This window comes from Anomaloglossus baeobatrachus, chromosome 6, assembly GCF_048569485.1.
Source record: "Anomaloglossus baeobatrachus isolate aAnoBae1 chromosome 6, aAnoBae1.hap1, whole genome shotgun sequence".
Taxonomy (NCBI): domain Eukaryota; kingdom Metazoa; phylum Chordata; class Amphibia; order Anura; family Aromobatidae; genus Anomaloglossus; species Anomaloglossus baeobatrachus.
In genome coordinates this window covers 551650823-551672984 of record NC_134358.1, presented here as the reverse complement: position 1 = coordinate 551672984, position 22162 = coordinate 551650823, and the positions used below count along the sequence as shown (strand labels likewise).

General features: G+C 49.2%; 1 protein-coding gene across 1 annotated transcript in view; it reads right to left on the bottom strand.

Moving 5' to 3' along the window:
* The window catches only part of ASNS (asparagine synthetase (glutamine-hydrolyzing)), a 67235-nt gene extending 45581 nt beyond the window's left edge, over positions 1–21654 (bottom strand). Inside the window, exons 1-2 of the mRNA XM_075315683.1 lie at positions 21551–21654; positions 4227–4491 (exon numbers count right to left, since the gene is read on the bottom strand). Of these exons, the coding sequence (XP_075171798.1) occupies positions 4227–4475 (249 nt within the window). The 5' untranslated portion in view covers positions 4476–4491; positions 21551–21654. The remainder of the gene's footprint in view (positions 1–4226; positions 4492–21550) is intronic.
* Between the last annotated feature and the right edge of the window lie 508 nt (positions 21655–22162).

Here is a 22162-nt window from a genome sequence, read left to right as displayed (position 1 = left end):
TCTTTGACCTGTGGCAGCCAAATGTCGCAAAAGCGGGAGAGCCTGCCACCGACCGAGGATGCGGAGGGAGGCGGCCGAAAGTCATGAGGCAGCCGCCTTGGAAGCGGTACCTCCGGTTGCTTTCTTGGGGCGTGAGTGAGCCCGCCAGGAATCAGAGCTTCTTTGCTCTTTCTGAGTCCCTTTGGACGAGGAGAATTGGGGCTTGCCCGAGCCTCGAAAGGACCGAAACTTTGACTGCCACTTCCTCTGTGGAGGTTTGCTTGATCTGGGCTGGGGTAAGGAGGAGTCCTTACCTTTGGACTGTTTAATGATTTCCGCCAATTGCTCACCAAACAGTCTGTCTCCAGATAATGGCAAGCTGGTTAAACATTTTTTAGAAGCAGAATCTGCTTTCCATTCTTTTAACCACAAGGCCCTGCGCAAAACTACAGAGTTGGCGGATGCCATTGAGGTACGGCTCGTAGAGTCCAGTACCGCATTGATAGCGTAGGTCGCAAACGCAGACATTTGTGTAGTTAGGGACGCCACTTGCGGCACTGGTGGACGTATGAGAGAGTCCACCTGTGCCAGACCAGCTGAAATAGCTTGGAGCGCCCACACGGCGGCGAATGCTGGAGCAAACGACGCGCCGATAGCTTCATAGACAGATTTCAACCAAAGGCCCATCTGTCTGTCATTGGCATCTTTAAGTGAAGCCCCATCCTCCACTGCAACTATGGATCTAGCTGCCAGCCTGGATATTGGAGGGTCCACTTTTGGACACTGGGTCCAGCGTTTGACCACGTCAGGGGGAAAAGGATAACGTGTATCCTTAAGGCGGTTAGAAAAACGCTTTTCCGGATAAGTATTGTGTTTCTGGATGGATTCTCTGAAGTCAGCGTGGTCCAGAAAAGTACTCAATTTACGCTTGGGATACAGGAAAAGGAATTTCTCCTGCTGTGCAGCTGCCTCCTCTGCAGAAGGGGCTGGGGGAGAAATATCCAACAGCCTATTGATGGCCGCTATAAGGTCATTTACCATGGCGTCACCATCTGGCGTATCCAAATTGAGTGCGGCGTCAGGACAAGACTCCTGATCACCCACCTCTGAGTCATCATATAGAGACCCTTCTCGCTGAGACCCTCATCCGCGTGATGACGTGGAGGGTCTCTCCCAGCGAGCTCGCTTAGGCGGACTGGGACTGTCATCGGAGTCAGAGCCCTCAGCCTGTGATGCCTGGGACCCCCTTGAATTACGGAATAATTCCAGCTGAGGGGGGCCGGGGAACATAGACACAGCGGTGTCCATGGTCTGAGCAACTGGCCTGGACTGCAAGGTTTCCAGGATTTTTGCCATAGTCACAGACATTTTATCAGCAAAAACTGCAAATTCTGACCCCGTCACCGGGGCAGGGGTCGCAGGCGACTCTGCCTGGGCTACCACCACCATAGGCTCTGGCTGACGAAGTGCCACTGGGACTGAACATTGCACACAATGAGAGTCGTTGGAGCCTGCTGGTAGATTAGCCCCACATGCTGTACAAGCAGTGAAGACAGCCCGTGCCTTGGCACCCTTGCGTTTTGTGGATGACATGCTGTTGTCTCCCCAGAGTAATATAGGGTATACAGCCAAGAAGCGACCGAACAGTGCAGTATATATAAATATATATAAATATATCTGGTACAGCGAAAAACAGTACACAAATATAACACTATGGCACTAGTGGGGCCGCACGTATGTGCTGCTTACCGCCCGCTTAGCGCGGGTGTGTGGTCGCCAGAAATCCCTAGCCTGGGTCCCCCAGAGCCTGCGTCCGTTCTCCAGCCAGACTGCATGTGTATAATGGCTGCCGGCGTCCTGGGGAGCTGCAAGCCTGGGGGCGGGCCTAGGGCGTGCACAGAGAAAAAGCGCGAAGCCTGTGTCCTACTGTGCTCAGTGAGAGGGCTGGAGCATGTAAATCGTGCTCCAGCCCTCGGCGCTGCCGATTGAACAACGTCTCTCCCCTACCCTGATTGACAGGGTGGGGGGCGTTAACGAAGCGGCTAGGCCGCAGAAAAACCGGGAACTAAAGTTAGAAGCGCCGCCGCCGTAAAAGCGCGGTCGGCGCGTCCCCGGCGCACTACAAGTCGCAGCTGCGCCGCCGCTCCAGGGGCGGTCGGCGCGGCGATCCACACACATAAAGTCCCCCAGTAATCTGCGGGGACTATAAGCCCAGCGCACAGCGCTACAGTCCCCGGCGCACTAGCACACCCAGCAAGTCTGGGGTGTGCGTGGCCTGTCATACGGGGACACAGAGTACCTGAAAGTTGCAGGGCCTTGTCCCTGAACGGCACTCCCGCTCCACATCCAGCAGGTTCTATGGGTCTGTGGATGGAGCCCGGCCTCAGGGCTTGGTGGCCGGTAAGATCCCACTTCCTCAGAGCCCCTCAGGGGGATGGGGAAGGAAAACAGCATGTGGGCTCCAGCCTCCGTACCCGCAATGGGTACCTCAACCTTACAAACCACAAGTGGGGTAAGAAGGGAGCATGCTGGGGGCCCCATATGGGCCCTCTTTTCTTCCATCCGATATAGTCAGCAGCTACTGCTGACTAAACAGTGGAGCTATGCGTGGATGTCTGACCTCCTTCGCACAAAGCAGAAAACTGGTGAGCCAGTGATCCCACTGGGGGTGTATAGCCAGAAGGGGAGGGGCCTTACACTTTTTAGTGTAATTGCTTTGTGTGGCCTCCGGAGGCAGTGCTATACACCCAATCGTCTGGGTCTCCCAATGGAGCGCCGAAGAAATAGTAGATTTCAGTAACATGATAGGGTCATGCTTTTGCAGTTTGTCCGCCATGCTCTACACTGCATCTGTTTGCTATCATTGGCTGTTATGTATATGCAGGCAGTCAGGATGATGATGACAACTCGTATGGCGCCTGTCAGTAATGTATCTCGCTGGAGGTCACAGCACCGCTGGCAGGTTCACTACTGTTACTTGATAACATCTCCTTGCTGGTGGTACTGTAAGGGGTAAGCACCCTTCCCTGCCTGGCTGCTGGCTGTAGATGATAATCTCAGGTGCGGCTCTTTGGGATCACTCCCCTTCCCTATTTAAGTCATATGATCTGATCACATGATTCCTGTGACAGAAACTGAATCCTCATTTCTACTTGGTCCACTTTGGCTGGAGCCTGCTCTGGAAGAAGTCTGTCATGTTGTGTGCAGCTGTGGTGTTTTCTGCACTGAAGTCACCTATAGTGTTTTTTTTCTTTGCATGTCTATTTCAGCAAAAAAGAGGGCAACCAGTCCAGTTAGCCCAGGCCAACACATCTAATGCACCAACAGGATGCAGACAAGCCTCTCAACATGATGGACACTTCACAGGTGCAAGGTAAATTGCACACTAGTGGCGCGCATAGGGCACTGTTCACACTCGTATGCGCATGGTATATTTCTTGATATTTATTAGTGTAGGGACCCACAAGCATGAGGATCCGTGATGAGGATTGTGGGCTTATGTACATTGGCCAATTTACTAACTAATACCTCATATATATTTGAAATATATTTTTTGCACCTTTTTTTAACACGGGGTGCAGCCGGGCCTCTTAATACGGCCGTGCATAGTGGAGTCTCTGTCCCTTGTGTGCTGCAGTGAGTAGTGTCCGGGTAACCCGCCTAACCTAATAGTAAGGGCGTGGTAATAGGTTGCTGGCTGGATACCATGCGCATACGAGTGTGAACAGTGCCCTATGCGCGCCACTAGTGTGCAATTTACCTTGCACCTGTGAAGTGTCCATCATGTTGAGAGGTTTGTCTGCATCCTGTTGGTGCATTAGATGTGTTGGCCTGGGCTAACTGGACTGGTTGCCCTCTTTTTTGCTGTGAGTATATTAAATTTTTGGAGGAGTTTTTATCTCCTCTTTCTGTTGCTATTGCATGTCTATTTCCCCTGTCTATATTCCTTCCCTTGTGTTTCTCTATAATAGTGATGAGACTAGTGTACTTGTCGGCCTGCTCACTAGCCAGGGTGAGATTAGAGCCAGCTGAGGGACTAAGGTATCTGGCTCGGCGAAAGGTTGCAAGAACCTGTATAGGGACGCTAGGGAGCTCAGGTACCTCCGTTGTATTCTGACCACTATGTCCCCTGTGTGATGTACATCTTTTGGGGGTTTACCAGGTACTTGGTAAACCCTACTAGTCATATGTGTGACAGCAAAATGATGTCTCTGTGCGGATGTTTGTCCCTATAGCTTTGCTCTCACCTGCTTGTAATTGTAGATCTCCCCGTTGTAACACAGCCATAGATACGGGAACTTCTTCACCCGCAGCGGCTGCATGCCGTATAACTGGTCCACAATCGCCAGCCGGTGGAAGCCAAAGCAGCAGTTGGTGAATCCATTCACATTCTCAAACCGAAATGCGTCAGGACCTCGATGGGCGATTTTCATGGCGCTGAGACATTGCACCGAAAGGCATTCATCACTGCCAAAGAGTGCCCATATACCACACATCCTGGAGGCTCGGGATCTGCAGAGCAAAAGGAAACAGCATAATACTACATGGTTCTATGTGAGCAGGATATGACACCAGGGGGATAACCTTTGGCTTTGTGTGAGCACTGTTGTGAATACATTTGGTTTGGATTCCAGTTTGGGGCTCCCTCTTGTGGTCAGTGCTGGTAGTGAGGTTGACTTGCTGAATGGAGACCAGACAGCTGGGGATGATTGGCAATCAGGGGGTTCTGATGGGGCCAATATAATTGAGTAGTGTTCCTTGCCGGTGCTCAATGTTGTCTCCTGTGTGCTAAGGACATTCTGAACCAGCCCTTCCTTCTGTGTCTACCAAAACTCCTTTCAGATAAGTTTGGTCTTTGTACCCCTGCGTGTGGTTTCCACTATTTTGCTGTTTTTTCTGTTTATGTACTAAGGCCTATTTCCTGATTTTGCCTGTGTGGAGTTTTGGGTGGAATTGGATCATTCCCTGCTGGCAATGTCTGTGTGCCTTGATCCATATTCTGTAATGTAATTTGTTTTGTCATTCTTGGTACTAATTCCAGTCCCTCATCTATATCAGTGTTTTGCTTGGATCCCACTAACACCAGAGTACTGATATAGTGGGGGCAGAGTCTGTGTGGACTCAGTATTTTTCCACATCAGGCGTGTTGGTATTTTCTAGGTTTTTTCACGGCTGCAGACAGAGCTCTTTTCTGTCCTTTCCTATATAAATAGTTTGGGCCTCATCTTTGCTGAATCTGTTCTCTACCTGCGTATTGTGTTTTCCTACATCACCGTAATCTTTATATGTGGGGGGCAATCTATATCTTTGGGGGACTGCTCCGAGGCAGATTAGACATTCCTGTATTTCTTTCTGTAGGAATTAGTTCCTGGCTGTGTCGAGGTGACCAAGTCGTCGTACGCATGTCCCACAGCTACCTCTAGTTGTGTGTTAGGTCTGCAGATTGCTAAGACTCCAACCACTCTAGTAATATTATGGGTTTCCGAGGTTTTTTTGTCCTTTTTCTGATCCTCCTCGGTCACTGAATCATAACAGAGCACTATATGGCAATGTCTGGACAGATAATGGCACTTATATATTTCTGTGTCTGGCAGTAACGGGGCATTTAAAAAATGATTGAGAAACAAAAATATATATTCTTGTAGTTCTGATACCTTTTTAATGGCTAACAAAAAAAAATAAACGATGTTAGAAAGCAAGCTTTCCAGACTTCTCAGATTCTGTAGTGGGTCATAAATCCTCCTGACAGATTTAGTCCTGAGTGGACAGAATCCAACACTGTAATGAATTTGTATTCCTAGCCCCTTCAATGATTTTGTGATCTGAAGTTGCCTTTTAATATGAGAACTTTCATATGGTTTATGTTGTGTCCTGAAGCACAGAAATGTTTGGCCACAGGTAAGTGGGTTTTTGGGTCTAGAATAATGTATATACAGTTAGGTCCAGAAATATTTGGACAGTGACACAAGTTTTGTCATTTTAGCTGTTTACAAAAACATGTTCAGAAATACAATTATATATATGATATGGGCTGAAAGTGCACACTCCCAGCTGCAATATGAGAGTTTTCACATCCAAATCGGAGAAAGGGTTTAGGAATCATAGCTCTGTAATGCATAGCCTCCTCTTTTTCAAGGGACCAAAAGTAATTGGACAAGGGACTCTAAGGGCTGCAATTAACTCTGAAGGCGTCTCCCTCGTTAACCTGTAATCAATGAAGTAGTTAAAAGGTCTGGGGTTGATTACAGGTGTGTGGTTTTGCATTCGGAAGCTGTTGCTCTGACCAGACAACATGCGGTCTAAGGAACTCTCAATTGAGGTGAAGCAGAACATCCTGAGGCTGAAAAAAAAGAAAAAATCCATCAGAGAGATAGCAGACATGCTTGGAGTAGCAAAATCAATAGTCGGGTACATTCTGAGAAAAAAGGAATTGACTGGTGAGCTTGGGAACTCAAAAAGGCCTGGGCGTCCACAGATGACAACAGTGGTGGATGATCGCCGGATACTTTCTTTGGTGAAGAAGAACCCGTTCACAACATCAACTGAAGTCCAGAACACCCTCAGTGAAGTAGGTGTATCTGTCTCTAAGTCAACAGTAAAGAGAAGACTCCATGAAAGTAAATACAAAGGGTTCACATCTAGATGCAAACCATTCATCAATTCCAAAAATAGACAGGCCAGAGTTACATTTGCTGAAAAACACCTCATGAAGCCAGCTCAGTTCTGGAAAAGTATTCTATGGACAGATGAGACAAAGATCAACCTGTACCAGAATGATAGGAAGAAAAAAGTTTGGAGAAGAAAGGGAACGGCACATGATCCAAGGCACACCACATCCTCTGTAAAACATGGTGGAGGCAACGTGATGGCATGGGCATGCATGGCTTTCAATGGCACTGGGTCACTTGTGTTTATTGATGACATAACAGCAGACAAGAGTAGCCGGATGAATTCTGAAGTGTACCGGGATATACTTTCAGCCCAGATTCAGCCAAATGCCGCAAAGTTGATCGGACGGCGCTTCATAGTACAGATGGACAATGACCCCAAGCATACAGCCAAAGCTACCCAGGAGTTCATGAGTGCAAAAAAGTGGAACCTTCTACAATGGCCAAGTCAATCACCAGATCTTAACCCAATTGAGCATGCATTTCACATGCTCAAATCCAGACTTAAGACGGAAAGACCCACAAACGAGCAAGACATGAAGGCTGCGGCTGTAAAGGCCTGGCAAAGCATTAAGAAGGAGGAAACCCAGCGTTTGGTGATGTCCATGGGTTCCAGACTTAAGGCAGTGATTGCCTCCAAAGGATTCGCAACAAAATATTGAAAATAAAAATATTTTGTTTGGGTTTGGTTTATTTGTCCAATTACTTTTGACCTCCTAAAATGTGGAGTGTTTGTAAAGAAATATGTACAATTCCTACAATTTCTATCAGATATTTTTATTCAAACCTTCAAATTAAACGTTACAATCTGCACTTGAATTCTGTTGTAGAGGTTTCATTTCAAATCCAATGTGGTGGCATGCAGAGCCCAACTCGCCAAAATTGTGTCACTGTCCAAATATTTCTGGACCTAACTGTAGGAGCCCAGGCCGCTTTATAGAACATAAAAAACACTTTATAATACTCACCTAAGGGGTGGTGCGGTCCGATGGGTGTCTCCTCTCTGCTGCGATCTCCGTCCTCCTTCTATCCAGCCCAGTATGGATGACATGTCCTACATCATCCACACAGGCCAGCATTAAGCTCCTGCGCAGGTACACTTTGATCTGCCATGCTGAGGGTACATCAAAGTATTAAAATGCGCAGGCACGGGGAATGGTTAAAGAATGCCCGTGCAGTATGGCACTTTCTGGGCACTCTATGTAGTATATAGGTGCATGATGGCACTTTCTGGGCACTGTATGTAGTATATATGTAGTGCCCCTGATCCACTCAGGGCACCAGAAGCAACTGCATCCTCTAGGAGATGCAGGGCCTACCCCCTGGGACCTGGAGTACCAGTGCCGATACCACCAAAGCACAACCAAAATCTTAGTTCTCCACTCCAAATCAGGAATACAGGGTTAACCAAGTAAGGCTACTTTCACACATCCGGTTTTTGCTCTGCGGCACAATACGGCGCTCTGCAGAAAAAACGCAACCTTTTTTTTTGCCACCGGTTGCGTTTTTTTTTGCATAGACTTACATTAGTGCCGTATTGTGCCGCATGGGCTTGCGTTCGGTCCGGTTTTTGCCGCATGCGGCAGATTTAGCCGATGCCGCGGCCGGATGGAACGTTGTCTGGAACGTTTTTTGCTCCGGCAAAAAAAATGCATCGCGCCGCGGCGCATTTTTCAATACATGCCTATGGACGCCGGATGCGGCGCCAGGCAGAAAAAAACGCATCCGGCCGCCGCATGCGGTTTCTTCCACTGCGCATACTCAGTAGCATGCCGCAACCGGAAAAAAACGGACGGGCCGCATGTAAAAACTTATGCAAAGGATGCGGTGTTTTCGCCGCATCCGATGCATAGGTTTCACAGCCGGATGGTCGCCTAGAGGTAGGATCGAGTCCCAGGATTGGCCAGCCTGGTGAGAGGGGTCAGTCATTCTAGAGAACAGTGGCACACAGGAGAGGTGTGCGGACGGATCTGCGCTGGGTCCGTGCAACGGTGACCCGGGGCACAGGAGAGAGCTCACCAGGGTGGGTACGAACAAGTACCGCTGGGACCGGAGCACGCACGGCGCACAGGGCCCTAGATCAGGCGCCAGTTCTACACGGCTTAATGATCACCTGCCCGGTGAGGACACCTTCATGGGCTTCACCGAACCAAATAATCCGGGGGCATCAGCAGTAAACTAGGATCGGGGTTCGGACACTTACCTCACCGCAGGGTCCGCACTGCCCGCCGTACGGAGGAGACTGTACCCCAAAGGGACAGTCGGGCCCTAAACGCTCCACGCTACGGGGACCCAATCAATTAAGAGTGTCGGAGACAGAGCAACCTTGGTCTCTACATTGGCACTGGTCCTCCGGGAACCTGAACCAGTCATCCATGGGTCTTAGTGAGTAGAGACTGTTCAAGACAACCTGGTGTGGTCTACGTTATTGCCCCACTACATCTCCCAGGCACAGCCCTACCTGCGGAGGGCCTAACACTATCATAGCAGCCACTACCACCAGCCCTGGGAGTACCCACATTCAGCAGCGGCGGTTCTACACCCTTAACCGCAACCCGAAGGTGGCGTCACGTACACTAAAGGGTGCTTTACACGCTGTGACATCGCTAACGATATATCGTCGGGGTCACGTCGTTAGTGACGCACATCTGGCGTCGTTAGTGACATTGCAGCGTGTGACACCAAGGAGCGACGATCAACGATCGCAAAAACAGCAAAAATCGTTGATCGTTGACACGTCGCTCCTTTTCATAATGTTGGTGGTGCATGCGCTGGTTGTTCGTCGTTCCTGTGTGACACTGTAGGAACGACGAACATCTCCTTACCTGCATCCACCGGAAAGGAGGAAGGAAGGAGGTGGGTGGGATGTTCCGGCCGCTCATCTCCGCCCTCCTCTTCTACTGGAAGGCTGTTTTGTGACGCCGCAGTGACACCAAACGCACCTCCCCCTTGAAGGAGGGATTGTTCGGTGTCACAGTGACGTCGCTGAACAGGTATGTGCGTGTGAAGCTGCTGTAGCGATAATGTTCGCTATGGCAGTGATCATCACATATCGCACCAACGACGGGAGTGGGTGCTATCGCTAGCGATGTCGCAGCATGTAAAGCACTCTTAACTTTCACCCCTACTTTAAATACCCCTTTTATAAGAGAAGCCTCAGGGCACGGGACCGGGCAACGGCCACCAGAGTGACATTCCCATTTACAACCGCCCGGGATTGAGTACCCCCTTTCCTGGACGACACATATAGGTGCAGTATATAGGTGCAGTATGGCACTTTCTGGGCACTGTATGCAGTAAACAGGTGCAGTATGGCACTCTCTGGGCACTGTATGCAGTATATGGGTGCAGTATGGCACTCTCTGGGCACTGTATGCAGTATATGGGTGCAGTATGGCAGTCTCTGGGCACTGTATGCAGTATATGGGTGCAGTATGGCACTCTCTGGACACTGTATGCAGTATATGGGTGCAGTATGGCACTCTCTGGACACTGTATGCAGTATATGGGTGCAGTATGGCACTCTCTGGACACTGTGTGCAGTATGGCACTCTCTGGACACTGTATGCAGTATATGGGTGCAGTATGGCAGTCTCTGGACACTGTATGCAGTATATGGGTGCAGTATGGCACTCTCTGGACACTGTATGCAGTATATGGGTGCAGTATGGCACTCTCTGGGCACTGTATGCAGTATATGGGTGCAGTATGGCACTCTCTGGACACTGTATGCAGTATATGGGTGCAGTATGGCACTCTCTGGACACTGTGTGCAGTATGGCACTCTCTGGGCACTGTGTGCCGTATATGGGTGCAGTATGGCACTCTCTGGGCACTATATGCAGTATATGGGTGCAGTATGGCAGTCTCTGGGCACTATATGCAGTATATTGGTGCAGTATGGCACTCTCTGGGCACTATATGCAGTATATGGGTGCAGTATGGCACTCTCTGGGCACTGTATGTAGTATATGGGTGCAGTATGGCACTCTCTGGGCACTATATGCAGTATATGGGTGCAGTATGGCACTCTGGGCACTATATGCAGTATATGGGTGCAGTATGGCACTCTCTGGGCACTATATGCAGTATATGGGTGCAGTATGACACTCTCTGGGCACTGTATGCAGTATATGGGTGCAGTATGGCAGTCTCTGGACACTGTATGCAGTATATGGGTGCAGTATGGCACTCTCTGGGCACTGTATGCAGTATATGGGTGCAGTATGGCACTCTCTGGGCACTATATGCAGTATATGGGTGCAGTATGGCACTCTCTGGGCACTATATGCAGTATATGGGTGCAGTATGGCAGTCTCTGGACACTGTATGCAGTATATGGGTGCAGTATGGCAGTCTCTGGACACTGTATGCAGTATATGGGTGCAGTATGGCACTCTCTGGGCACTATATGCAGTATATGGGTGCAGTATGGCACTCTCTGGGCACTATATGCAGTATATGGGTGCAGTATGGCAGTCTCTGGACACTGTATGCAGTATATGGGTGCAGTATGGCACTCTCTGGGCACTATATGCAGTATATGGATGCAGTATGGCACTCTCTGGGCACTATATGCAGTATATGGGTGCAGTATGGCACTCTCTGGGCACTATATGCAGTATATGGGTGCAGTATGGCAGTCTCTGGACACTGTATGCAGTATATGGGTGCAGTATGGCACTCTCTGGACACTGTATGCAGTATATGGGTGCAGTATGGCACTCTCTGGGCACTGTATGCAGTATATGGGTGCAGTATGGCACTCTCTGGACACTATATGCAGTATATGGGTGCAGTATGGCACTCTCTGGACACTGTATGCAGTATATGGGTGCAGTATGGCACTCTCTGGACACTGTATGCAGTATATGGGTGCAGTATGGCACTCTCTGGGCCCTGTATGCAGTATATGGGTGCAGTATGGCACTCTCTGGACACTGAATGCAGTATATGGGTGCAGTATGGCAGTCTCTGGGCACTATATGCAGTATATGGGTGCAGTATGGCAGTCTCTGGGCACTATATGCAGTATATGGGTGCAGTATGGCAGTCTCTGGACACTGTATGCAGTATATGGGTGCAGTATGGCACTCTCTGGGCACTATATGCAGTATATGGATGCAGTATGGCACTCTCTGGGCACTATATGCAGTATATGGGTGCAGTATGGCACTCTCTGGGCACTATATGCAGTATATTTGTGCAGTATGGCACTCTCTGGACACTGTATGCAGTATATGGATGCAGTATGGCACTCTCTGGACACTGTATGCAGTATATGGGTGCAGTATGGCACTCTCTGGACACTGTATGCAGTATATGGATGCAGTATGGCACTCTCTGGACACTGTATGCAGTATATGGGTGCAGTATGGCACTCTCTGGACACTGTATGCAGTATATGGGTGCAGTATGGCACTCTCTGGGCACTGTATGCAGTATATGGGTGCAGTATGGCACTCTCTGGGCACTATATGCAGTATATGGGTGCAGTATGGCACTCTCTGGGCACTGTATGCAGTATATGGGTGCAGTATGGCAGTCTCTGGGCACTATATGCAGTATATGGGTGCAGTATGGCAGTCTCTGGACACTGTATGCAGTATATGGGTGCAGTATGGCACTCTCTGGGCACTGTATGCAGTATATGGGTGCAGTATGGTACTCTCTGGGCACTGTATGCAGTATATGGGTGCAGTATGGCACTCTCTGGGCACTATATGCAGTATATGGGTGCAGTATGGCAGTCTCTGGACACTGTATGCAGTATATGGGTGCAGTATGGCACTCTCTGGGCACTGTATGCAGTATATGGGTGCAGTATGGCAGTCTCTGGGCACTATATGTAGTATATGGGTGCAGTATGGCAGTCTCTGGGCACTATATGCAGTATATGGGTGCAGTATGGCACTCTCTGGGCACTATATGCAGTATATGGATGCAGTATGGCACTCTCTGGGCACTGTATTCAGTATATGGGTGCAGTATGGCACTCTCTGGGCACTGTATTCAGTATATGGGTGCAGTATGGCACTCTCTGGGCACTATATGCAGTATATGGGTGCAGTATGGCAGTCTCTGGACACTGTATTCAGTATATGGGTGCAGTATGGCACTCTCTGGGCACTGTATGCAGTATATGGGTGCAGTATGGCAGTCTCTGGGCACTATATGTAGTATATGGGTGCAGTATGGCAGTCTCTGGGCACTATATGCAGTATATGGGTGCAGTATGGCACTCTCTGGGCACTATATGCAGTATATGGATGCAGTATGGCACTCTCTGGGCACTGTATTCAGTATATGGGTACAGTATGACACTCTGGGCACTGTATGCAGTATATGGGTGCAGTATGGCACTCTCTGGGCACTGTATTCAGTATATGGGTACAGTATGGCACTCTGGGCACTGTATGCAGTATATGGGTACAGTATGACACTCTGGGCACTGTATGCAGTATATGGGTGCAGTATGGCAGTCTCTGGGCACTATATGCAGTATATGAATGCAGTATGGCACTCTCTGGGCACTATATGCAGTATATGGGTGCAGTATGGCACTCTCTGGGCACTATATGCAGTATATTTGTGCAGTATGGCACTCTCTGGACACTGTATGCAGTATATGGATGCAGTATGGCACTCTCTGGACACTGTATGCAGTATATGGGTGCAGTATGGCACTCTCTGGACACTGTATGCAGTATATGGATGCAGTATGGCACTCTCTGGACACTGTATGCAGTATATGGGTGCAGTATGGCACTCTCTGGACACTGTATGCAGTATATGGGTGCAGTATGGCACTCTCTGGGCACTGTATGCAGTATATGGGTGCAGTATGGCACTCTCTGGGCACTATATGCAGTATATGGGTGCAGTATGGCACTCTCTGGGCACTGTATGCAGTATATGGGTGCAGTATGGCACTCTCTGGGCACTGTATGCAGTATATGGGTGCAGTATGGCACTCTCTGGGCACTATATGCAGTATATGGGTGCAGTATGGCACTCTCTGGGCACTGTATGCAGTATATGGGTGCAGTATGGCAGTCTCTGGGCACTATATGCAGTATATGGGTGCAGTATGGCAGTCTCTGGACACTGTATGCAGTATATGGGTGCAGTATGGCACTCTCTGGGCACTGTATGCAGTATATGGGTGCAGTATGGTACTCTCTGGGCACTGTATGCAGTATATGGGTGCAGTATGGCACTCTCTGGGCACTATATGCAGTATATGGGTGCAGTATGGCAGTCTCTGGACACTGTATGCAGTATATGGGTGCAGTATGGCACTCTCTGGGCACTGTATGCAGTATATGGGTGCAGTATGGCAGTCTCTGGGCACTATATGTAGTATATGGGTGCAGTATGGCAGTCTCTGGGCACTATATGCAGTATATGGGTGCAGTATGGCACTCTCTGGGCACTATATGCAGTATATGGATGCAGTATGGCACTCTCTGGGCACTGTATTCAGTATATGGGTGCAGTATGGCACTCTCTGGGCACTATATGCAGTATATGGGTGCAGTATGGCAGTCTCTGGACACTGTATTCAGTATATGGGTGCAGTATGGCACTCTCTGGGCACTGTATGCAGTATATGGGTGCAGTATGGCAGTCTCTGGGCACTATATGTAGTATATGGGTGCAGTATGGCAGTCTCTGGGCACTATATGCAGTATATGGGTGCAGTATGGCACTCTCTGGGCACTATATGCAGTATATGGATGCAGTATGGCACTCTCTGGGCACTGTATTCAGTATATGGGTGCAGTATGGCACTCTCTGGGCACTATATGCAGTATATGGGTGCAGTATGGCAGTCTCTGGACACTGTATTCAGTATATGGGTGCAGTATGGCACTCTCTGGGCACTGTATGCAGTATATGGGTGCAGTATGGCAGTCTCTGGGCACTATATGTAGTATATGGGTGCAGTATGGCAGTCTCTGGGCACTATATGCAGTATATGGGTGCAGTATGGCACTCTCTGGGCACTATATGCAGTATATGGATGCAGTATGGCACTCTCTGGGCACTGTATTCAGTATATGGGTACAGTATGACACTCTGGGCACTGTATGCAGTATATGGGTGCAGTATGGCACTCTCTGGGCACTGTATTCAGTATATGGGTACAGTATGGCACTCTGGGCACTGTATGCAGTATATGGGTACAGTATGACACTCTGGGCACTGTATGCAGTATATGGGTGCAGTATGGCAGTCTCTGGACACTGTATGCAGTATATGGGTGCAGTATGGCACTCTGGACACTGTATGCAGTATATGGGTGCAGTATGGCAGTCTCTGGGCACTATATGTAGTATATGGGTGCAGTATGGCAGTCTCTGGGCACTATATGCAGTATATGGGTGCAGTATGGCACTCTCTGGGCACTATATGCAGTATATGGATGCAGTATGGCACTCTCTGGGCACTGTATTCAGTATATGGGTACAGTATGACACTCTGGGCACTGTATGCAGTATATGGGTGCAGTATGGCACTCTCTGGGCACTGTATTCAGTATATGGGTACAGTATGGCACTCTGGGCACTGTATGCAGTATATGGGTACAGTATGACACTCTGGGCACTGTATGCAGTATATGGGTGCAGTATGGCAGTCTCTGGACACTGTATGCAGTATATGGGTGCAGTATGGCACTCTCTGGACACTGTATGCAGTATATGGGTGCAGTATGGCACTCTGGGCACTGTATGCAGTATATGGGTGCAGTATGGCACTCTCTGGGCACTGTATGCAGTATATGGGTGCAGTATGGCAGTCTCTGGGCACTGTATGCAGTATATGGGTGCAGTATGGCACTCTCTGGGCACTGTATGCAGTATATGGGTGCAGCATGGCACTCTCTGGACACTGTATGCAGTATATGGGTGCAGTATGGCACTCTCTGGACACTGTGTGCAGTATGGCACTCTCTGGACACTGTATGCAGTATATGGGTGCAGTATGGCAGTCTCTGGACACTGTATGCAGTATATGGGTGCAGTATGGCAGTCTCTGGACACTGTATGCAGTATATGGGTGCAGTATGGCACTCTCTGGACACTGTATGCAGTATATGGGTGCAGTATGGCACTCTCTGGGCACTGTATGCAGTATATGGGTGCAGTATGGCACTCTCTGGACACTGTATGCAGTATATGGGTGCAGTATGGCACTCTCTGGACACTGTGTGCAGTATGGCACTCTCTGGGCACTGTGTGCCGTATATGGGTGCAGTATGGCACTCTCTGGGCACTATATGCAGTATATGGGTGCAGTATGGCAGTCTCTGGGCACTATATGCAGTATATTGGTGCAGTATGGCACTCTCTGGGCACTATATGCAGTATATGGGTGCAGTATGGCACTCTCTGGGCACTGTATGTAGTATATGGGTGCAGTATGGCACTCTCTGGGCACTATATGCAGTATATGGGTGCAGTATGGCACTCTGGGCACTATATGCAGTATATGGGTGCAGTATGGCACTCTCTGGGCACTATATGCAGTATATGGGTGCAGTATGACACTCTCTGGGCACTGTATGCAGTATATGGGTGCAGTATGGCAGTCTCTGGACACTGTATGCAGTATATGGGTGCAGTATGGCACTCTCTGGGCACTGTATGCAGTATATGGGTGCAGTATGGCACTCTCTGGGCACTATATGCAGTATATGGGTGCAGTATGGCACTCTCTGGGCACTATATGCAGTATATGGGTGCAGTATGGCAGTCTCTGGACACTGTATGCAGTATATGGGTGCAGTATGGCAGTCTCTGGACACTGTATGCAGTATATGGGTGCAGTATGGCACTCTCTGGGCACTATATGCAGTATATGGGTGCAGTATGGCACTCTCTGGGCACTATATGCAGTATATGGGTGCAGTATGGCAGTCTCTGGACACTGTATGCAGTATATGGGTGCAGTATGGCACTCTCTGGGCACTATATGCAGTATATGGATGCAGTATGGCACTCTCTGGGCACTATATGCAGTATATGGGTGCAGTATGGCACTCTCTGGGCACTATATGCAGTATATGGGTGCAGTATGGCAGTCTCTGGACACTGTATGCAGTATATGGGTGCAGTATGGCACTCTCTGGACACTGTATGCAGTATATGGGTGCAGTATGGCACTCTCTGGGCACTGTATGCAGTATATGGGTGCAGTATGGCACTCTCTGGACACTATATGCAGTATATGGGTGCAGTATGGCACTCTCTGGACACTGTATGCAGTATATGGGTGCAGTATGGCACTCTCTGGACACTTTATGCAGTATATGGGTGCAGTATGGCACTCTCTGGGCCCTGTATGCAGTATATGGGTGCAGTATGGCACTCTCTGGACACTGAATGCAGTATATGGGTGCAGTATGGCAGTCTCTGGGCACTATATGCAGTATATGGGTGCAGTATGGCAGTCTCTGGGCACTATATGCAGTATATGGGTGCAGTATGGCAGTCTCTGGACACTGTATGCAGTATATGGGTGCAGTATGGCACTCTCTGGGCACTATATGCAGTATATGGATGCAGTATGGCACTCTCTGGGCACTATATGCAGTATATGGGTGCAGTATGGCACTCTCTGGGCACTATATGCAGTATATTTGTGCAGTATGGCACTCTCTGGACACTGTATGCAGTATATGGATGCAGTATGGCACTCTCTGGACACTGTATGCAGTATATGGGTGCAGTATGGCACTCTCTGGACACTGTATGCAGTATATGGATGCAGTATGGCACTCTCTGGACACTGTATGCAGTATATGGGTGCAGTATGGCACTCTCTGGACACTGTATGCAGTATATGGGTGCAGTATGGCACTCTCTGGGCACTGTATGCAGTATATGGGTGCAGTATGGCACTCTCTGGGCACTATATGCAGTATATGGGTGCAGTATGGCACTCTCTGGGCACTGTATGCAGTATATGGGTGCAGTATGGCAGTCTCTGGGCACTATATGCAGTATATGGGTGCAGTATGGCAGTCTCTGGACACTGTATGCAGTATATGGGTGCAGTATGGCACTCTCTGGGCACTGTATGCAGTATATGGGTGCAGTATGGTACTCTCTGGGCACTGTATGCAGTATATGGGTGCAGTATGGCACTCTCTGGGCACTATATGCAGTATATGGGTGCAGTATGGCAGTCTCTGGACACTGTATGCAGTATATGGGTGCAGTATGGCACTCTCTGGGCACTGTATGCAGTATATGGGTGCAGTATGGCAGTCTCTGGGCACTATATGTAGTATATGGGTGCAGTATGGCAGTCTCTGGGCACTATATGCAGTATATGGGTGCAGTATGGCACTCTCTGGGCACTATATGCAGTATATGGATGCAGTATGGCACTCTCTGGGCACTGTATTCAGTATATGGGTGCAGTATGGCACTCTCTGGGCACTGTATTCAGTATATGGGTGCAGTATGGCACTCTCTGGGCACTATATGCAGTATATGGGTGCAGTATGGCAGTCTCTGGACACTGTATTCAGTATATGGGTGCAGTATGGCACTCTCTGGGCACTGTATGCAGTATATGGGTGCAGTATGGCAGTCTCTGGGCACTATATGTAGTATATGGGTGCAGTATGGCAGTCTCTGGGCACTATATGCAGTATATGGGTGCAGTATGGCACTCTCTGGGCACTATATGCAGTATATGGATGCAGTATGGCACTCTCTGGGCACTGTATTCAGTATATGGGTACAGTATGACACTCTGGGCACTGTATGCAGTATATGGGTGCAGTATGGCACTCTCTGGGCACTGTATTCAGTATATGGGTACAGTATGGCACTCTGGGCACTGTATGCAGTATATGGGTACAGTATGACACTCTGGGCACTGTATGCAGTATATGGGTGCAGTATGGCAGTCTCTGGGCACTATATGCAGTATATGAATGCAGTATGGCACTCTCTGGGCACTATATGCAGTATATGGGTGCAGTATGGCACTCTCTGGGCACTATATGCAGTATATTTGTGCAGTATGGCACTCTCTGGACACTGTATGCAGTATATGGATGCAGTATGGCACTCTCTGGACACTGTATGCAGTATATGGGTGCAGTATGGCACTCTCTGGACACTGTATGCAGTATATGGATGCAGTATGGCACTCTCTGGACACTGTATGCAGTATATGGGTGCAGTATGGCACTCTCTGGACACTGTATGCAGTATATGGGTGCAGTATGGCACTCTCTGGGCACTGTATGCAGTATATGGGTGCAGTATGGCACTCTCTGGGCACTATATGCAGTATATGGGTGCAGTATGGCACTCTCTGGGCACTGTATGCAGTATATGGGTGCAGTATGGCACTCTCTGGGCACTGTATGCAGTATATGGGTGCAGTATGGCACTCTCTGGGCACTATATGCAGTATATGGGTGCAGTATGGCACTCTCTGGGCACTGTATGCAGTATATGGGTGCAGTATGGCAGTCTCTGGGCACTATATGCAGTATATGGGTGCAGTATGGCAGTCTCTGGACACTGTATGCAGTATATGGGTGCAGTATGGCACTCTCTGGGCACTGTATGCAGTATATGGGTGCAGTATGGTACTCTCTGGGCACTGTATGCAGTATATGGGTGCAGTATGGCACTCTCTGGGCACTATATGCAGTATATGGGTGCAGTATGGCAGTCTCTGGACACTGTATGCAGTATATGGGTGCAGTATGGCACTCTCTGGGCACTGTATGCAGTATATGGGTGCAGTATGGCAGTCTCTGGGCACTATATGTAGTATATGGGTGCAGTATGGCAGTCTCTGGGCACTATATGCAGTATATGGGTGCAGTATGGCACTCTCTGGGCACTATATGCAGTATATGGATGCAGTATGGCACTCTCTGGGCACTGTATTCAGTATATGGGTGCAGTATGGCACTCTCTGGGCACTATATGCAGTATATGGGTGCAGTATGGCAGTCTCTGGACACTGTATTCAGTATATGGGTGCAGTATGGCACTCTCTGGGCACTGTATGCAGTATATGGGTGCAGTATGGCAGTCTCTGGGCACTATATGTAGTATATGGGTGCAGTATGGCAGTCTCTGGGCACTATATGCAGTATATGGGTGCAGTATGGCACTCTCTGGGCACTATATGCAGTATATGGATGCAGTATGGCACTCTCTGGGCACTGTATTCAGTATATGGGTGCAGTATGGCACTCTCTGGGCACTATATGCAGTATATGGGTGCAGTATGGCAGTCTCTGGACACTGTATTCAGTATATGGGTGCAGTATGGCACTCTCTGGGCACTGTATGCAGTATATGGGTGCAGTATGGCAGTCTCTGGGCACTATATGTAGTATATGGGTGCAGTATGGCAGTCTCTGGGCACTATATGCAGTATATGGGTGCAGTATGGCACTCTCTGGGCACTATATGCAGTATATGGATGCAGTATGGCACTCTCTGGGCACTGTATTCAGTATATGGGTACAGTATGACACTCTGGGCACTGTATGCAGTATATGGGTGCAGTATGGCACTCTCTGGGCACTGTATTCAGTATATGGGTACAGTATGGCACTCTGGGCACTGTATGCAGTATATGGGTACAGTATGACACTCTGGGCACTGTATGCAGTATATGGGTGCAGTATGGCAGTCTCTGGACACTGTATGCAGTATATGGGTGCAGTATGGCACTCTGGACACTGTATGCAGTATATGGGTGCAGTATGGCAGTCTCTGGGCACTATATGTAGTATATGGGTGCAGTATGGCAGTCTCTGGGCACTATATGCAGTATATGGGTGCAGTATGGCACTCTCTGGGCACTATATGCAGTATATGGATGCAGTATGGCACTCTCTGGGCACTGTATTCAGTATATGGGTACAGTATGACACTCTGGGCACTGTATGCAGTATATGGGTGCAGTATGGCACTCTCTGGGCACTGTATTCAGTATATGGGTACAGTATGGCACTCTGGGCACTGTATGCAGTATATGGGTACAGTATGACACTCTGGGCACTGTATGCAGTATATGGGTGCAGTATGGCAGTCTCTGGACACTGTATGCAGTATATGGGTGCAGTATGGCACTCTCTGGACACTGTATGCAGTATATGGATGCAGTATGGCACTCTCTGGGCACTGTATGCAGTATATGGGTGCAGTATGGCACTCTCTGGGCACTGTATGCAGTATATGGGTGCAGTATGGCAGTCTCTGGGCACTGTATGCAGTATATGGGTGCAGTATGGCACTCTCTGGGCACTGTATGCAGTATATGGGTGCAGCATGGCACTCTCTGGGCACTGTATGCAGTATATGGGTGCAGCATGGCACTCTCTGGACAGTGACAGCTGGGATAAGGGACAGGCAGGAGAGGCGGCCGCCTAGGGCCAGCCATGTGTCTATTCTTTGGTCTGTGAGTACGGTGCATTCTGCTGACAGCGGCAGGCAGTGCTGTCACCCCACAGCTGTCTTTTCTTCTTCCTCCTCCTCTCCGGACATGGAGGGCAGAGGCTGCAGATCTATAATCCACTGTGGCTGGAAAATCTGCAGCAAAGTCTTTAAAAAGCGCCTGGAAATAAGAAGTTATCCCCAATACAAATGATAAAGCGCAGGAGTCAGGACGTGTCCTATTCTGCACCGATCACTGAGGGGAAGTGGAATTAGTGAGTAAAGGGGGGGGGGGGGGGGTTACACTGAAAAGTAACAAATGCAATTCTCTCTGAAGATGTCGCTTTCATATTCCGGTAGATAGATGATTGCCCCCCTCCCCCGTATAAGTGGTCTCTATTCAGTGACATATGGCGCCGCTAGTCCCGGGGTCACCTCCCTGTGGGGAAATATAAAGCGTGTGATGGCCGTCACCTTCTCCGGGGAGGGCCGCGGTGTCCGCAGAGCTGGGGTCCGGGAGCTGCCGCCGTCTCCACACCGGCTGCAAATGCAATGCCAGTATAGCACGGCTGCCATTGCCTGCACGGAGCGCTCTGATTGGCGGGCGCGGCCTCCCCGGCCTCATTGGTGCAGCCGCACACGCTTTCACTTTCACAGTATATAGTACCAAAAGCGACTGTACGATACTGTGCATCTGAGCAGCTGTATCTAAGCCTATCATGTGTGCTACTGTGCTGCTGAGCCGGTGTATCTAAGCCTATCATGTGCCGGTGTATCTAAGCCTATCATGTGCCGGTGTATCTAAGCCTATCATGTGCCGGTGTATCTAAGCCTATCATGTGCCGGTGTATCTAAGCCTATCATGTGCCGGTGTATCTAAGCCTATCATGTGCCGGTGTATCTAAGCCTATCATGTGCCGGTGTATCTAAGCCTATCATGTGCCGGTGTATCTAAGCCTATCATGTGCCGGTGTATCTAAGCCTATCATGTGTAATACTGTGCTGCCGAGCAGCTGTATCTAAGCCTATTATGTGTGATACGGTTTCTAACATGTTGTATGTGCTGTGTAGACGGTGTATCTATGC